This window comes from Mustela nivalis (genome assembly GCF_964662115.1).
Source record: "Mustela nivalis genome assembly, chromosome: 12".
Classification (NCBI taxonomy): domain Eukaryota; kingdom Metazoa; phylum Chordata; class Mammalia; order Carnivora; family Mustelidae; genus Mustela; species Mustela nivalis.
In genome coordinates, this window is record NC_139031.1 from 79,371,644 (window position 1) to 79,388,516 (window position 16,873).

The 16,873-nt window shown below is 35.1% G+C and overlaps 1 protein-coding gene across 1 annotated transcript in view; it reads left to right on the plus strand.

Moving 5' to 3' along the window:
- Positions 1-16,873, plus strand: part of SEMA3C (semaphorin 3C) — a 171,169-nt gene that overhangs the window by 107,297 nt on the left and 46,999 nt on the right. Inside the window, exons 9-12 of the mRNA XM_082692640.1 lie at positions 318-432; positions 2,806-2,875; positions 4,821-4,965; positions 13,565-13,787. Coding sequence (XP_082548766.1) covers positions 318-432; positions 2,806-2,875; positions 4,821-4,965; positions 13,565-13,787 — 553 coding nt within the window. The remainder of the gene's footprint in view (positions 1-317; positions 433-2,805; positions 2,876-4,820; positions 4,966-13,564; positions 13,788-16,873) is intronic.

Below are 16,873 nucleotides of genomic sequence, written 5' to 3' on the forward strand. Positions count from 1 at the left end.
AATTAGATTATGTGTTCTCCATACATTTTCTAGATATTTTCTCCATGTACTGTTGAAGTTAGAAAGCTTTAGGGCATATATAAATTGAAACATTTACAGTTGATACCATACTATAGAAAATTAATAATATAGCTATGGCTATTTTATAAAAATACTGTAGATCTTAAATATTCATCTTCACTGGTATGCACATGTAGTTAGCATTTCTACCCTTCAGATTATAACAAACCCTCAAGTAATCCAAGTCCAAGCTGAACTTTTAATGCACTTGAATATTTATTTAAGCTATCTGAAGTGTGTTTTCAAAATGGTTTCAGAATGACACTGGGGGACTGCGTAGCCTTGTCAACAAGTGGACGACCTTCTTAAAAGCGAGGCTGGTGTGCTCTGTAACCGATGAAGACGGCCCAGAAACACACTTTGATGAATTAGGTACATGGATGTGAGATTAAGAAATGTTTTTTGAAAAAGAGTTTGTAAAGTTTATTTTAATAACCTCTCAAAAGAGGGTGTATTTTCCATGAATGCTTTTAGCATAAATAATCTGCCAATTTGAATGAATGATCCAGACACTGTTCATAAATTTCCTTAAGTGTTTTTTAAATATGTTTTGTCTCTGAGTGCACTACTGAGACATTTAGTTCATTGAATTCACCATGATATATAAAGAAGTGTGTGCGTGTGTGTGTGTGTGTGAGAGAGAGAGAATGAAAGATGTAATTGCATAATTTACATATGAATAATATATTTTTGCTTATCTGAAAGACTATGCATTTTATATATATTTAAATTTTAATATTCTGATTTGAAATCAGTTGGTATGAGAATGGAGCTATATATTTTAATAGTTACTGAGCACAATCAAGGTTGGTTGGGACCATGTCAAAGTAGAAATGATAGACATGCTCTCTATTCTTAGTCCTCCTTGGTGACCCTGGGATTAAGTATTCTCAGCATGTGTGACTTGAAGAGGGTGACACTTTCCAGGTCAAATAAGACTAACAATCTTATTCCTTTCTACCAAGGAACAGTTCTCTTTTTAATCAGAATAACTTGATATACATCATAGTGTCATGTTTACTAAGTGCCATTTAGAAATAAATTTTATTTTGCTTTAATCCATTAAAATGTAAAATGCTGGCTATTCTCACATTTTGAGGCAGATGATGAGGTAAGCAATAAAAATGCATTACAATATAGAAAAATCTGGTTCTAGCAGTTGTACAAACCGGAATAGGTAGCTGAACTCTTCAAAAGCCAGCCAGCGTATTGATCATAGAAACAAAAGTCTTTGTATCAGCTTTTTTTTTTTTTTTAAGATTTTATTTATTTATTTGACAGAGAAAGATCACAAGTAGGCAGAGAGGCAGAGAGAAGAAGGCTCCCCACTGAGCAAAGAGCCCAATGCGGGGCTCTATCCCAGGACCCTGAGATCATGACCTAAGTGGAAGGCAGTGGCTTAACCCTCTGAGCCACCCAGGCACCCCTGCATCAGCTTTTCTAGAAGAAAGTTCCAAGTGTTACTTTTGTGTTATAACCTACTCATACATTATATTCCCCAAATTCTTTGCAAGTATGTTTATGTTTTAATGACTTAGGGTATTTCAGTCTTACCTGGTTTTTTTAGGGAAAGCCAGACAGTTTAGCCTTTTGTTCACATATGGAAAGGCTTCTCTTTATTAATTTATTGCTTAAGAAGTCCTAAGTTCATTGTGAATTTGAAATAAACACATCTTTCTTTGTATTTCCCAGCAAGAATTTTAATTTGCAAAAGTGTCACTAAATTCAGATTTTTCTTTTAACTGTAACAGTTGATTGTTAACTAAGGGTTCCCACAAGAAATCTACTTCCAGGTTCTCATATGTGTTACTGAACCAAACTACCTATAAGTTTGGCTTTGCCTTAATATACTTTAAACTTTTTGTCATTAGGGGAATTATTGATTAAATTAAACTACCACTAGCTCTTTTGACCATAAACCCCCCCCCCAAAAAAAAAAGTCTTATTTTATATAAAGAAAAAAAGTCATGTTGAAAGAGTTTTCTTTAAAAAAAAAAAAAAAAAAAAAGAGTTTTCTTCCACATTCTAGCTTCTAACCTTAGGTCAAAAAAAATTGTAATTTATAATACTTTTTAAATTTAAAAAAGTGACATATTATCCTTAAAGGACATTTAGAAAATGCAGAAAAAAGGGGCATCTGGGTGGCTCAGTCCGGTAAATGTCCATCTTGTGATTTTGGCTCAGGTTGTGATGTCATGGGTCCTGATCTTATGGTTCCTGAGACGGAGTGCCCCTTGGGCTCCATATTCTATGGGGAGTCTGCTTAAGATTCTCTTGTTCTCCTTCTGCCCCTCCCCCCACTTGCACACTCTCTCTAAAATAAATAAATAAATCTTTAAAAGAGAGAGAAATGCAGAAAAAAGAAGACAATATTTCTATATTTCTGCTAACCAGAGACACTCACTGGTGATCTTATTGTATTGTGGTGTATAGGTTTATGGTTTACATGGTTCCACTCTATATTATATACCACTGTGCCTTGTCCATTTAATATTACTTCATTAGCATGGTTTCCATAAATTTGCAGTTTTTATAAACCACTTTGTGTTTGTATAATATTTTATTTAATTTACTCTATTATGTGCGTGTCATTGAGTTCGTTTAGTCATTTCCAGATTATAATGATGCTGCCAAAATACCTATCTCAATAATACTTTTCATAGTTGAAATTATTTTCTTAGGGTAAAATTTTAAAATACATTTAATATTTGGGAACTTTAAAAGAGTGATGTTTTCCTTTTATAGAGGATGTGTTTCTACTTGAAACTGATAATCCAAGGACAACACTAGTGTATGGCATTTTTACAACATCAAGGTAATTATTAAACAATTACAGCTTATGGATTAAACAATAAACTTTATTGAGTAATAGTAATTATTACAAAATATTCTTTTCAAATTTTAATTTTATATAACATTCAGGATGTAATCATCCTGTTTTACTACTTTTGCTTGATTACCAAAATATGTTTAAGCTGAACTAACACTTTCAAAATAGGTTTGAACAGTGTTTATGATGACTATATGCTATTTTTCTCAAAGAAAGGAAAACATGAATGATGATGCAGAAAGTATGTAAGCTATTTTGTTTTAAGGAAGTAAGTGGAAGACTAATGTTTCACCTAAAACTTTTGGTATTTCTATTAAAATAAATTTTACTTCTGGAGCAATCTAAAATGATGACTATTCAGAAACTAATAAAATACTGCACTAATTTTCATGTTCCATATGACGGACGGTATTTCATATATTTGGAGATAGGTTTAATGTTTTGTAACTTCTCTGGGATATCCAATCCCAATTGTCATATGTTTCCAGACAATTGCCATTTTCTCACCCTTTCCTAGAGATGCCTCTGTTTACTCATTTTACACTGGAATGTTACTCAGAATGCAACACAGTACTCCAGCTGTGACATGGCCAATGCAGAATACAATGGGTCCCTTTTATGAGACCATCAGTTATAAAGCAGAAACTTAAAGATTTTAGCATTCTCTTCCAGTGGGGCAAGCACAGCATAATCGTAAACTGTAATGGGCCCTTCAAAGTAACAGAAAATCACAGAAATATTGATTATAAATCATACTTACACTTGCCCTATGAAACTTGTAAAAAGTTGTTTTTCAGGATGGGCAGTTTAACTCCTGCTCTAACAGAGAAAGTAGTCTTGACTTAATCCACAAGGAATTGAACAAAGTGAAAAGAACCAAATTCTTTTTTTTTTTTTTAAGATTTTATTTATTTATTTGACAGACAGAGATCACAAGTAAGCAGAGAGGCAGACAGAGAGAGAGGAGGAAGCAGGCTCCGCATGGAGCAGAGAGCCTGACATTGGGCTCGATCCCAGGACTCTGAGATCATGACCTGAGCTGAAGGCAGAGGCTTTAACCCGCTGAGCCACGCAGGTGCCCCCAAGAACCAAATTCCTAAGAAGAAAATGTTGTCCCCAAAAAATATTTCTACAGTGTTTGTTTTTTCCTAGTAGCTTTTTGAAAAATTCAAAATTGTCATTTCTGACCAGTGATGCTAATGATTATCTTGTTTTTTCCAATGGGCATCTAAGTTTTCCATTAAGCATCTGATTTAGGAGATATATATAAGTCACAATGTTTGTTTCAGCCAATCTGCCTTAGTAACAACAGAAATAGTCTTTAGTAAGGAACCAAACAAATTCTATGAGATTTTATTGACAAAGTTAATGTAATGAATCTCTTTCAGAATCTATTGTTTTCTTCTGTTACTAACAGGGAAAATACAGAGACTATGACAACAGACTTTTCTAGCTACTCTTTAGGATACATGTAGGAACATTCTCACATTAAAATAATCTTAAGGCAAAGAGATACCATTTTCCCTTAATGAGATTTATTTCTCTGAGTTAAATTATGATAGATTGTATTGATGGTGACTTAGAATTGAAACTCATACTTTTTAATAAATCTTCAGTTTATTTTTTCTTATTAAGATAACTAGTTAGAAATTTCTTTGACTTGTCCTATATTTTGGGGACATTGGTGACTCTTTTATAACTTATTACTGCCTACTACCTCCATGAATGAATTAAATGTTTTGATGTTTTCTGTGTCAATGGCTTATTTCAAAATAATAGAAGTTTTTTAGCTTTATAGTGTGTATTGTAGCTTTCAAGTTTTCTATAATGAATTATATCAACTTTTATCATAAATTTTATCTGTTTTTTAAAATTGTATTTAAAAGTTAAAAAAATAAGAAAATAGATCTCTTTCTGTTTGTTTTTTTAGCTCGGTTTTTAAAGGATCAGCAGTGTGTGTGTATCATTTATCTGATATACAGACTGTGTTTAATGGGCCCTTTGCCCATAAAGAAGGGCCAAATCATCAGCTGATTTCCTACCAGGGTAGAATTCCATATCCTCGCCCTGGAACTGTAAGTATCCAGGAATCTTTCTTTATTATTTTGGTTTTTAGAAAATATAATTTAACAAGATATGAATATCATGTTCATGTTTATTAAATACAGCCATAGACCAATTGATACACTCACTATAATTTTTCACGTCACTTGGGACTTTACAAATATAGCACCCTCTATAATTTTTTTCTACGTACTATTACTAATAAAATCTCTTTTAGACTTAAAGACAACTGGATATATGAAACAGGACAGAGATATTTCCTAATTTTATTTGCATAAAAGCCATAGCTTGGAAAGTGTTAACATTTTGGTGTCAGCCTGAAAGAATTTGAATGGTAGTTGCTTTTAGCAGCTCTTCCTGATATTAATGAATCTTACCTATTTTAATAAAGGAATAACCATATAAGAATTAATTTAGAGATAAAATATATATGGATCTTTGAATTTTAAGGGATATATGAAAAATTATATGCTGTGTATTTCTCAAAGAAAGAAAATAGTATGTGTAAATAAACACAATGAAAGTGATGTTATAGTTCAATAAAATATTTATGAACTATATAGTTCTGAGGTATACGGTATATTAGCAATATTAAGAAGTACATTGAAAGCTAACGTTTCTAGCTGAAGTTATAGACGGTACACTCACAGATTGGAATTGAACTTTTCCTAGGACAACAATGATCATAGTCCTACTATTTGTTTTACATTTGGCCCCTTGTAATGCTTTATTGAATTCTAGAATATTGATTAGTTTTTATCTCTATAAAATTTCATAGTGTACACTGAAAAGAGACAATCAAGAGGAATATAATTTTCAATTGACTATCAAGAGGAATATAATTTTTTTGTATTTTTGCATTTCATAGAATATGGTTATATTTATAAACTGGAGTGGATCTGAGTAAAAAAGAATGTTTTCATGGAAAATAATTAAAAGATAATTGTTAAAATATTATTTTCCTAAAATCTTTCTCCTTTTTACTTGAATATGAAATTTCCTCCACCAAAATTCTTTCAGATATATTCATCCCACATAATTTTTACCAATTGTTGATTCACTTTATTTTATGTGTTATTATTAGAGTTTATTTACAGTGTATTATTCAGTCCCTTATTTTTTTCATCGTCTTAAATTATACTGCTGTCACATTTCTTTTAAAAAATAGGAAAAATAGTTTGCTAAGCCTTTAAACCTAATTTATTCAAAAATAAAAGAGGTCACATTTGGTTCCCTGGCTAAGAAGCTCAAAGATTAATCATTGATAGATCTTTTACAGGAACAATTAACTTTTAATTAACTGGAAAGATTATCATCCTTGCTCTGTAGCTGTGAAAGAATTAAATTTTAAAACGCCACACTTAATCATGGCTGGGGACAAAGTCCTATTATACAATTCACGGTCTCCTTCTACATTATCTCTTTTCAATGCTCATAGCTCAAGAGAAAGTGAAAAAAATAATTATTTGGTGTAACACAAGGAAGATATCAATAGATATACTGATCTTAGGGTACCTCAAGTTGGGATGTGTTGAATAAGAAGCAGAGATTACATAAGAGGAGGCAAAGGGAAGGGGAAGGCAAACCACTTCCGAATCCCATTACAACTCACGGCTCTTTATTTCATTCAGTGTATCTCCGGCACTCCCAGGTGACTCACTGATAATCTGTTCAAACTAAATCTTCTTCTTGAGAATTATTTACTGTTTGAAGTTGACCAAGTCATTGCTTCATCTTAATACAGAAAATTAATGATTGTGATTGTATATGCTTTCATGAATTGTTCTTTTTAACAACATACATATATAGGAACAGCTGGGTTTGTAAACCCAACAAAATTCTGTTTTCCCCCAAGTATTACCTTAAGGTAAATTTCCCAGATGAATAAAAACAGATAAATGAGAGCCCAGGCTCATTGGTTCAGGTTTGAGGCCTCAGAGCCTCAGTGAGTATATGCGGGAGCTAGTTTATACCCAATTTACAAGAGCGAATTGTATGTGCCTCATCTCAAGTAAGGATTCACAGTACTAACTTGAGATCAGCATGGTGAGAATAGTTACAGTCTGGAAACTGACAAGTATTACAATTCAGGGAATTTTTTTTTCCTGAAGAAAAGCTACTCCTGTTCCTACCCCTCATCAAGACTCTTCATCAAAATGACAGTTCAAAAAGACTCTCAGGAATCATACTGAGAAAACCACTCACGTCGAATAGCAATTATTCTACATAAAATGTGGGAATAGATAAAAACCCTTTTAGTATAACAAAATAATGTTGAATTAGAAAATGCTGCTAACAGTCCCACTTTTCACGATTTCCAAGCTCCTAAGAATAAGCTTTTTTTTTTTTTTTTTTCTGTTGTAAAGTAGTGTGGTATAAGCCAGGGCTTAGTAACACACATCTGGAGCTGACACTGTGAAAAAAAAGGGAGTAGTCAGGCCTTGAGACATATTTCTATAATGTGGTTTCTTACATCTGGTGCTGAGACCAGAGCAGCTCCCTTAAATAAAAAAAATTGTCAGATGAGTGATCCTTAGGGAGGGAAACAGGCAGGGTGGAGGAAGACCTCTGGAACTCCTTCTGGAAAGCATACCTCCCAGAAGATCTGGTCCCTCCACCCTTCCCTGAGCAACACACAAGGAAGTCTCAGCTGTCTGACTCACAGTGGCCAGCGTCTATCTTTTTCCTAGGCTTCCAGGGTTTCGTATCCCACTGATGTAGCAGGAAGACCTACAGCCAAGTGACCCAGAGCATTCCCTCTTCTTTAGGGCTAAAAATGTTACTTCTGAAGTCCTCCCATGAAGCATCAACTGTGATTACTCTACTTTATTTCCCTATGCAGTCGTCCAGTTGCTGGGTCAATCTCATAAATCCATGACTGGATTCTTAACGAAATGACAGGGGCAGGGATTGTCTACCCTCATTCAAGTGTTCCCTGTAGGTGATTCTTTTAAAGCCAGGTTGATGGCAATGTTAGCAAACTGCCCCAACTAGCAAACCCAAGTCATTGGGAAGAAGCCTGCCAATTGTGTCATAATGTTTTTCCATAAGTAATTCAAGTTTGTGGAAGAAACAAGACACCTTTGGTATGTTGCAAAGGGCGGCCAAAGACTGCATATTCTCTCTGTGGCTGAGCTAACACATGACATTATTCTGTTGCAACGTGTATAAAGCTTCCATAGAAAATTATTTTTGCTTATACACTTCTGTTTAAAGCAGAACCTAATAGAAGTGTTCTGTTTTAATGTCTATTTATAAGTGGACTAGAACCATTTGCATTCATCGTTGTGCCTGGTACCTGGTGCAGCAAAAGGACATGGAAAATCTGTGACCCACTTAGTGAATGATGGCCAGAAAAAGAATTTTATTGCTGACACTTTTGTTGATTCTGTGTATCTTTTGGTGATTCTTACACTAGAAATATTTCTAGTCTTCACAGATGTTTAAAACATTGTTAGGGAAGTTTACAATAAAATTAAGTACATAAAGGGTATAGACCTGAAAAATGCAATATATGTTGTTTCATATCATTATTCAAGACCCATGAATAAAGTAGACAATAAATACTATTGAAGTTTAGGGGAGAGAGAGACTGTCGTGGGACAGCCTTGTGTAGAGAAGGCATATAAAAATAGGAAACCGAGCTTGCCCCAAAGGCAGTCAGATTTGGATAACTTAGGTGGGGAAAGAATAATATTCCAGAAAGGCTACAGCTTATATTATAAGGCAAAGATAGAAATTAATAAGTGAGTTCTAGAAGCTCTGCCTGAACTAGCAGGAATGGAATAGAGCACTCCTGTCAGCAATGGTGGATAAATGGAGGTAAAATGAGGATCAACTGGTATATAAGTACAACTCCTCAGCTATGTAAATCTTTGGGCTTTAAATAAAGGGCCTAGATTATCAAAGGGCCTAGATTATCAAGCATGAGCTCAGTTTCTCTGAGAATACAAGTTCCAAAGACCAGTGCCAGAAACTACCACAGATTCTGGAATGCCATTTATTTATGTTCTTAAATTTATCCATACACCACTCAGCTTGCAAGTGTTTAGGTCAAGCTCCCCTTGACCATGCCCGTCACTCCTTCTCTGAGTAGTTTTGTTTTTATTTTCTGGAGTCTTTAACCTCAGTTCCTACCTCTTTCTTCCACTTTGTGCTCTGTGATCCAGCAATGTCCCAGAAATTATAGTTTCCTAAATATTCCAATTTTTTTTTCTATCTCTAAACCTTTTCACCAACCCAGAGAGCCTTAAGTTCTCTTCTAGTCTGAATTCATTTAAAAAATATTGGATCTTATGCATATATGGCAATTGATATGAACCAAGATTGTTATTTATCTTATATTTTTATAATTTATTATCTTATAAATTATGTGTCTTATATTTGTCTGAATTTATTATTATATACCTTGATATTTTACTTTGAATATGCCCGTCTTCCTTACTAGAATACTTATGTCTAGAAGATAATGGTGACTTCTTCTTCTCTCCCCCACTGGGCACATCAAAATGCTTTTTGAATAAAAAGTATCCAAAGAATAGCTATGTGAATTAGTAAATGAATATATTAACATTTTTCTAAAGATTTTTAATTTTTTAATTTATTTGACAGAGATCACAAATAGGCAGAGAGACGGCCAGAGAGAGGGGGGGGAAACAGGCTCCCCGCCGAGCAGAGACCCCCGAATGTGGGGCTCGATCCCAGAACCCTGGGATCATGACCTGAGCCAAAGGCAGAGCCTTTAACCCACTGAGCCACCCAGGTTCTCCTGAATATATTAATATTGGAAACTAGGACCATATATGTGAGATTTAGGAGCATCAGAGGATGGCAAATGTCAAGGATACCTAAAAATAGGAAAGAAATTTGGTTGAGGGCAACAATTGCTGATACTTCCTTAACATGGCATTGTTATTGTACCTAGCATTTCACCCAACACTTTAGTAATCAAAACACTTAAAATGTCTTTACTCAAAAAAGGAGTCTTATCACTGCTTGATAAACAGAAAACTAGAACTGGAAAAAAACATCTTAAAGGAGAAGGTTAACCCGAACTACTTAATGACTATTTGTAGAGCTCAGTCAACCTTCTGAAGAATGAGACACCAGCCTCATTCATGGACAGAGGCTTTATTTTATGGCAGTATGTGGATATTGTATTATCTTGAGATTTCAGTACACATGCTTTTACATATCACAAGGAGACGGAGAAGTTAATTGCATCTTATTTATTCTTGGTAACGTTAACACTGAACAAATTCACAAGTCCAGATAGAGACTCTCCAAACAGTAATCCATTTTTGTTCTTGTCACCATCATTGTCACCCATCCTGTGTCTTATCTGCCAAGTTTATGCCACAAATCAATGGAAAAAATTAATTATTGTCAAAAAGGCTTCTTTTGTATTTTTGAAAATACTCCTGCCAGGAAACACTGATTTCTAAGCAAGAAGTTCATAAAACAAAAGTCCCAAATTCAAATTCCATTTGAATGAATATAAAGTAACTGATTTGAGTTAATTTGTGTGGGTTACCTATTTAATAAGTTCACTTTTGAGCACATGAGACATAATTTTTAACCGAATTTAAATTAACTAATACCCAGAAACTAACACACTTACAATTTAATAACCTTATCACACATGAAAATAAATGCTAACTGGAAATTATATAAATTGCCTAGTAATATATGCTAACTTTGGATCTTTCTGGAACTTACAAATGAGAATGTTTGCAAATATTTAAGGAGACATCTCAGCTTAGCAAACCATAATTAGTGGTGTTTTATGAGGAACTGGATTGCCCATGCGTTTGTTCTTTCCATTTTTTCATTCAGTGAGCAATGCATTTCCCTTTTTCCACTTGGTGTGAGGAATGAGGATAGAGAACACCCATAATTCTACACTTTGCAGAAGTATGGGACACATCCATCATTTTAGAATACCCTCAGATGAAATTCTTTGTCCCTCTTTGGGTTTTTTTGTGGGCAATTTATAAACATGTATATTTAAATATAATGCTTTTTCCTAAAAGAAAAACACATGAGCCCCAGATGAAAGTCACTTGATGGGATAATGAATCAGAGGCTTACTTTTATTACTTGTCTCATTTTCTCTCCTCAGTGAAGTCATTTAATTGCTCCCTGTGCCTTTCTATAAAAAAAAGCACTGTATTTACTGGTCCTGTAAAAAGTCCTCGTAATGTTAACTGGTCAAAGTGAGTCTAAAAATTGCATTCAGTATAATACAGTCTAAGTGAAAGAGGCAGCATTTGTAATTTGCTAAGAGTTATTTGCAAACACGGGTCTGCCCAACGATACTGGTCCAGAGGCACTAACATTGTGGGTTAGCTATTGAAAGGATTTAACCTAGAGGTTGCCATCTTTTTGGGGTCCCTAAAGTTGTTTTTCTTTTTTTTTTACATTGAGTTAGCATTATAATTTTGGTAGATTTCGCATAAAGCTCCACATTTCTATCTTCTGTTGAAATCTCGCCACATTAGGCTAATATTCTTGCACAGAAGCAATCACCTAGAAATGAGTGTTCATTGCCAGTTTTAAATAATACGCAACTTTCCAGTTTGTTATGTCCCTGTTCCATCCTACGGTTTGCCCAGATGCCGTACCCATTGCTGTTGATCAGAAAGTTTGCTTTGTTCCCTTCCTTTAGTTTCTACCTCTCTTAAGAGAATAAATAAAAATTAGAACAGAAGTGCTTTTCTTTCAAGAAAATATGACAAAGCATTTTTGCTTTTGAAAGTGGAAATATTGTCAGGTATTTAATAGGGTTACACAGATAATGTGTATATGTGTTAAAGATTATACCTAACAGTTTCACTTGTATAACTTAGCACTTGGATCCTATTAATGGATAAGTTTGAGTTCTAAGCTTCAGCAGCTCCTAGCCTACCGCTGAGCTTGGCCTCGGATGCCCTATAAATGGAATCTTCTCCCCAGAAGCCCTTGTCATGCCTTCTTTCCAGAACTGCTGAAGTTGTCCAGCATTCCTTTTTCAGATCTTGTTATTGCTTTCTAGCTGCCTCTTTGAACTCAATGTTCTGAATCTTGCCTCTCCTGGCAGAATTGAGGCTCTTGTTTCATACATCCCCTGTACCAAAATTGAATGCCAGATATAACAGAGTAATTCACTCATTAATTACTCTTTGTTGAATATCTACTATTTGTCAGCTTTGGTATAGGTCTAAGAGTGAAACAGTGAACAAAATATATACCCAGTTAAGGTCAACACGTAGCTTACATTCTAGAGGGAGAAACAGACAAAAAAACAGACAAGCAACAAATCATAATATAGAGTTAGGTAAATAGAGCTGTGAAGAAGAATAAAGCAGGTTAAGGAGATAGAGAGTGGAGATGGAGATGGGGTATATTATATGTGTCACCACCTTTAAAGAAGTAACTTTTGAACTGAGAGCTAAAGGAGGTAACAGGGAAAACCATGGAACTGTCTGGATAAGCGTATTTCAAATGGGGCAAGTGCCAAGGTCCTGGAGGGGGAGCAGTGAGAACTATTCTGGTAATGATAGAGGCAGACCAGAAATACAAGGGTTTCTAGTTCATGCTAAGCTGTTGAAATTTTATTCTAAGAGTAATAGAAGTCACAGGAGTCTTTTCTAGAAGGAAACTATCAGGTCTCATTTACCACACCCAGTCCATGCCCAAACTTTGGAGATCCCTCTTCTGGGAGGAGGGAATCAGGTGGAATAAAACTCTTGCACATTAGAGTTCTGACTGAATTTGATAATGATGATGTATTTTAGCCAGTAATAGCATTAGATTATATCCACAAGATTTTTTTTTTTCTTTTTTCCCTAGTAACACTGCCAGCGGCACAGAATAAGAACAGAAAAGTGATGTGTGGAAAGGCTAAATGGCATCAACTGCTCTCTGAAAACAAATGGAATTAGGATCAGTGGGCTTAGCCTTGCTCTAGTGGTCAAACTGTGTATCTTTTTAAATAATTTTCTGTAGATAGTTGCATAGTCATGCTGCTTTCTCCTCAACAGATAGCAAATACAGATGGTCCCCACTAAGGATAGTTCATCTTTTGGTTTTTCTGACTTTATGATGGTGCAAAAGCAATACACACCCAGCAGAAGCTGTTCTTTGAGTACTTAATCTTGATCTTTTCCGAAGCTGGTGATTTGTGACATGATCCTCTCTCCTGATGCTGGGTTGGGCAGTGAACTTCAGCTCCCAGACATCCACAAAGGTCAACAAGCCATACACTTACCACCATTCTGTTTTTCACTGTTAATACAGTATCCAATAAATTATTCAACACTTTATTGTAAAATAGGCTTTGTGTTACATGATTTTTGTCTAATTGCAGGCTAATATAAGTGTTCTGAGCATGTTTAAGGTGGGCTCAGCTAAGCGATGATGTTTGATAGCTTAAGTGTATCAAATGCATTTTATAAACTTACAATATTTGCAATTTATGATGGCTTTATCAGGATTTAAACCCATCATAAGTTGAGGAGGATCTGTATTTACAACAACTTAAGCTTCTAAGTATGTTGAAAAGTAGAGGCCTTTGGTTATCACTAAAATAAAGTAACTCTTTACTATTTCTCTTTTAAAATATTTTATTAGTGTCCAGGAGGAGCATTTACACCCAATATGCGGACCACTAAGGAATTCCCAGATGATGTTGTCACTTTTATCCGGAACCATCCTCTCATGTACAATTCTGTCTACCCAATCCACAGAAGGCCTTTGATTGTTCGTATAGGCACTGACTACAAATACACCAAGATAGCTGTGGATCGAGTGAATGCTGCTGATGGTAGATACCATGTCCTCTTTCTCGGCACAGGTAATTATTTGAGCTCAAACTATACTCTAATGTGTAACAGAAGAGCATAAGAGGTAAGGACTATAATATTGGAACCAGAGACTTCAGTGTTGATGTCTGTTGGACCCTCACTGAGATATTTAATTTCTCTGTGCCTGTTACCACAGCTGTAAAACGGAGTTAATGAAATACATTATTTCATAGGGTTATTGTGAGGAACAAATATTGAAGGAATTGTGAGGAATTAATATATGAAATCACCTGGAACAGTCCCTGGCACATATTATAGTGAAATACAATGATTATGAGCCAAATGAAAGGATGGGAAGAAATTTTAAGCATGGGTAGTGTTTCTCTCAACTGAAGCAAATTCTGCAACTTTTTAATAAATACATGGAACCATTTTCCAGTTTTAATGATAATGATAGATAGTTCTAGGTAACATTTAAAAGTAAATTTAATTAAAAAAAAAAAGACAGCTTTTTAAGAAATATTTATGTTAGTATTTTAATACACTCACAATTGTAGTTTGCCAATTTAATAGACAAGTTGGGTGAAAAATACTCTTGTTTAGAGATCTACATGAATGTAGAAAGGCTGACTTTATAGCAGTGGTTCTTAAAATGTGTTCCCCAGACTAACAAAATCAATGTTACTAAAGAAGTTGTTAGCAATTCAAAGTTTAGGGGTCCAATCCAGGAACGCTAGGGATAAGATCCAGCCATCTGTGTTTTAACAAGCCCTCCAGGTAGCTCGATATACACTAAAGTTTGAGAAGCACTACTCAAGAGAAAAAAACTCTAGTTTGCCAGTCAGGCGGTAGTTAGTATCTTTCACACATTCCTGACCACCTTGCAAGAAGTGATGAAATCTCTTTAAACATTTTCTTTTTTTAAAGATTTTATTTATTTATTTGACAGACAGAGATCACAAGTAGGCAGAGGCAGGCAGAGAGAGAGAGAGAGAGGGAAGCAGGCTCCCTGCTGAGCAGAGAGCCCAATGCAGGGCTCAATCCCCAGACCCTGAGATCATGACCTGAGCTGAAGGAAGCGGCTTAATCAGAACTACTTTATGAAATTAAAGCTCTACTAGCTTAAGAAAGAGATATAAGATGTGTCTGTAAACCTCATTATAAGATTTGCAGTCGTGCAACAGGTATTCTGAGCTAAGAAATGAATTGCACTCAGACCTCAATCAATTTAAGATGTGGATATTTCTTCTTGGCTAAATAGTAATTTCAAAGTGTACCTTTCTTATGAAATTCTTATTTTGGTCTTCCTTAAAACCCCAGACCTGAATCTCTCACTCCCATAATTTCAGCTTGTATTGGTCTGAGGTTGAGAATTTGCTGACGTGTACTCCTTGGTATCCTCTTTACACTTGGACAAATTGGTGTTTTCACTGATCCTCTCTTTGCTTGCCCCACACCTGAGAAATAATCCTTCCTTCCCAGACTAACCATTCTCTAGTGTGTTCTCAGTTTTATCTTTTCCTGCCATTTCCAAGACCTTTCTTTATCAGCTATATTCTTACTGGCTTTATTTGTTCATTTCTCTACTGTATCCTTGGCCTAGAAACCTTACACCAGGATACAGAACTCAACTACACCTTGACCCATTGCTCACCCTCTGCTAGCCTGCTGATTTTGCCAAGGTCTTCAATGTCCTCATCATAAGAAAATCCAATGACCTTTAACCGCTGAGATACCTCCATCTCCTCTTTGCATCGTTTGGTAGTGTAGAATCGCTCTTTACCTGTTGCTTCAGACACAAGTAATGTAATTTCCTTCTCAGTTTCTCTCATCAGCCCAGCTTCCTCCTGCTTGTCAGCATAGGTATCCCCTGAGATTCTGTCCACAGCCCTCCTGTTTTTACATATTCTTTGGCCATCTCACCTATTTATTTGGTTTTAATTATCTGTGATGTACAAACAAATCCCACATCCCTAATTGTTGTCATTTCCTGAATTCAATATTTGCATTTACATCTTACTTGTTTTTTTTGTATTTTATTTTACTATTTAAAACATTTTTTCAAAGTTTTTATTTTAATTCCAGTTAGTTAACGGTGTTAGTTTCAGGTGTATAACAGAGTGACTCAATACTTCCACACATCACCCTGTGCTCATCACAAGTGCATACTTTAATCCCCGTCCCCCACCAACCTCTCCACTGGTAACCATCAGATTATTCTCTATAACTAAACGTCTATTTCTTGCTTTGATTCTCTCTCTCTCTCGTTCATTTGCTTTTTTGTTTTGTTTCTTACATTCCACATATGAGTGAAATTATATGGTATTTGTCTTTCTCTGTCTGACTTACTTCACCTAGCGTTATACCCTAGCTCCATACACATCATTGCAAATGGCAGGATTACATCCTTTTTGATAGCTGAGTAATATTCCATGGTATATGTACCATCTCTTCTCTATCCATTCATAAATCAATGCACAGTTGGGCTGCTTCCATATCTTGGCTATTGTGAATAATGTTGCTATAAATATAGCGGTGCATATATTCCTTTGAATTAGTGTTTTTATATTCTTTTGGTAAATACCCTCTAGTGCAATTGTTAGATCATAAGGTGTTCTATTTTTAACTTTTTGAGGAAACATCACATTGTTTTCCACAGTGGTTGCATCAGAGTGCATTCTCACCTAACAGTGCTCTGAGTGTTCCTTTTTCTCCACATCCCTGCTAACATCTGTGTTGTTGATTTACATCTTACTTTTAGGTAACAAAATTTGTGAACTCCTTAATATTTCAAACATCATGCTTCAGACTCAGTTTATGCACTCCCAAGACTTTAGAACCAGTGCTTAATCCAGTCTCCCATATTATGTATTTTTACTACATGCTCCTTTCAACATTCAATTTCTTCATGATATGTAATTTCTCTGTAGGCATATCACCATGTCTGGTAAGCTCAATAAATTTTTGTCAAGATGAATTGAAAATCATGATTATATCCATTGCTATTCATATAATGAAATGAATTCATAACTGTTTGCAAAAGCTCATCTTCATTTTGCATATAAACTGTGTTCTCCAAAGATATAACCTCCATATGGATGACTTCGAAGAGTTGCTCTTAGCCTTGGCTGGGATT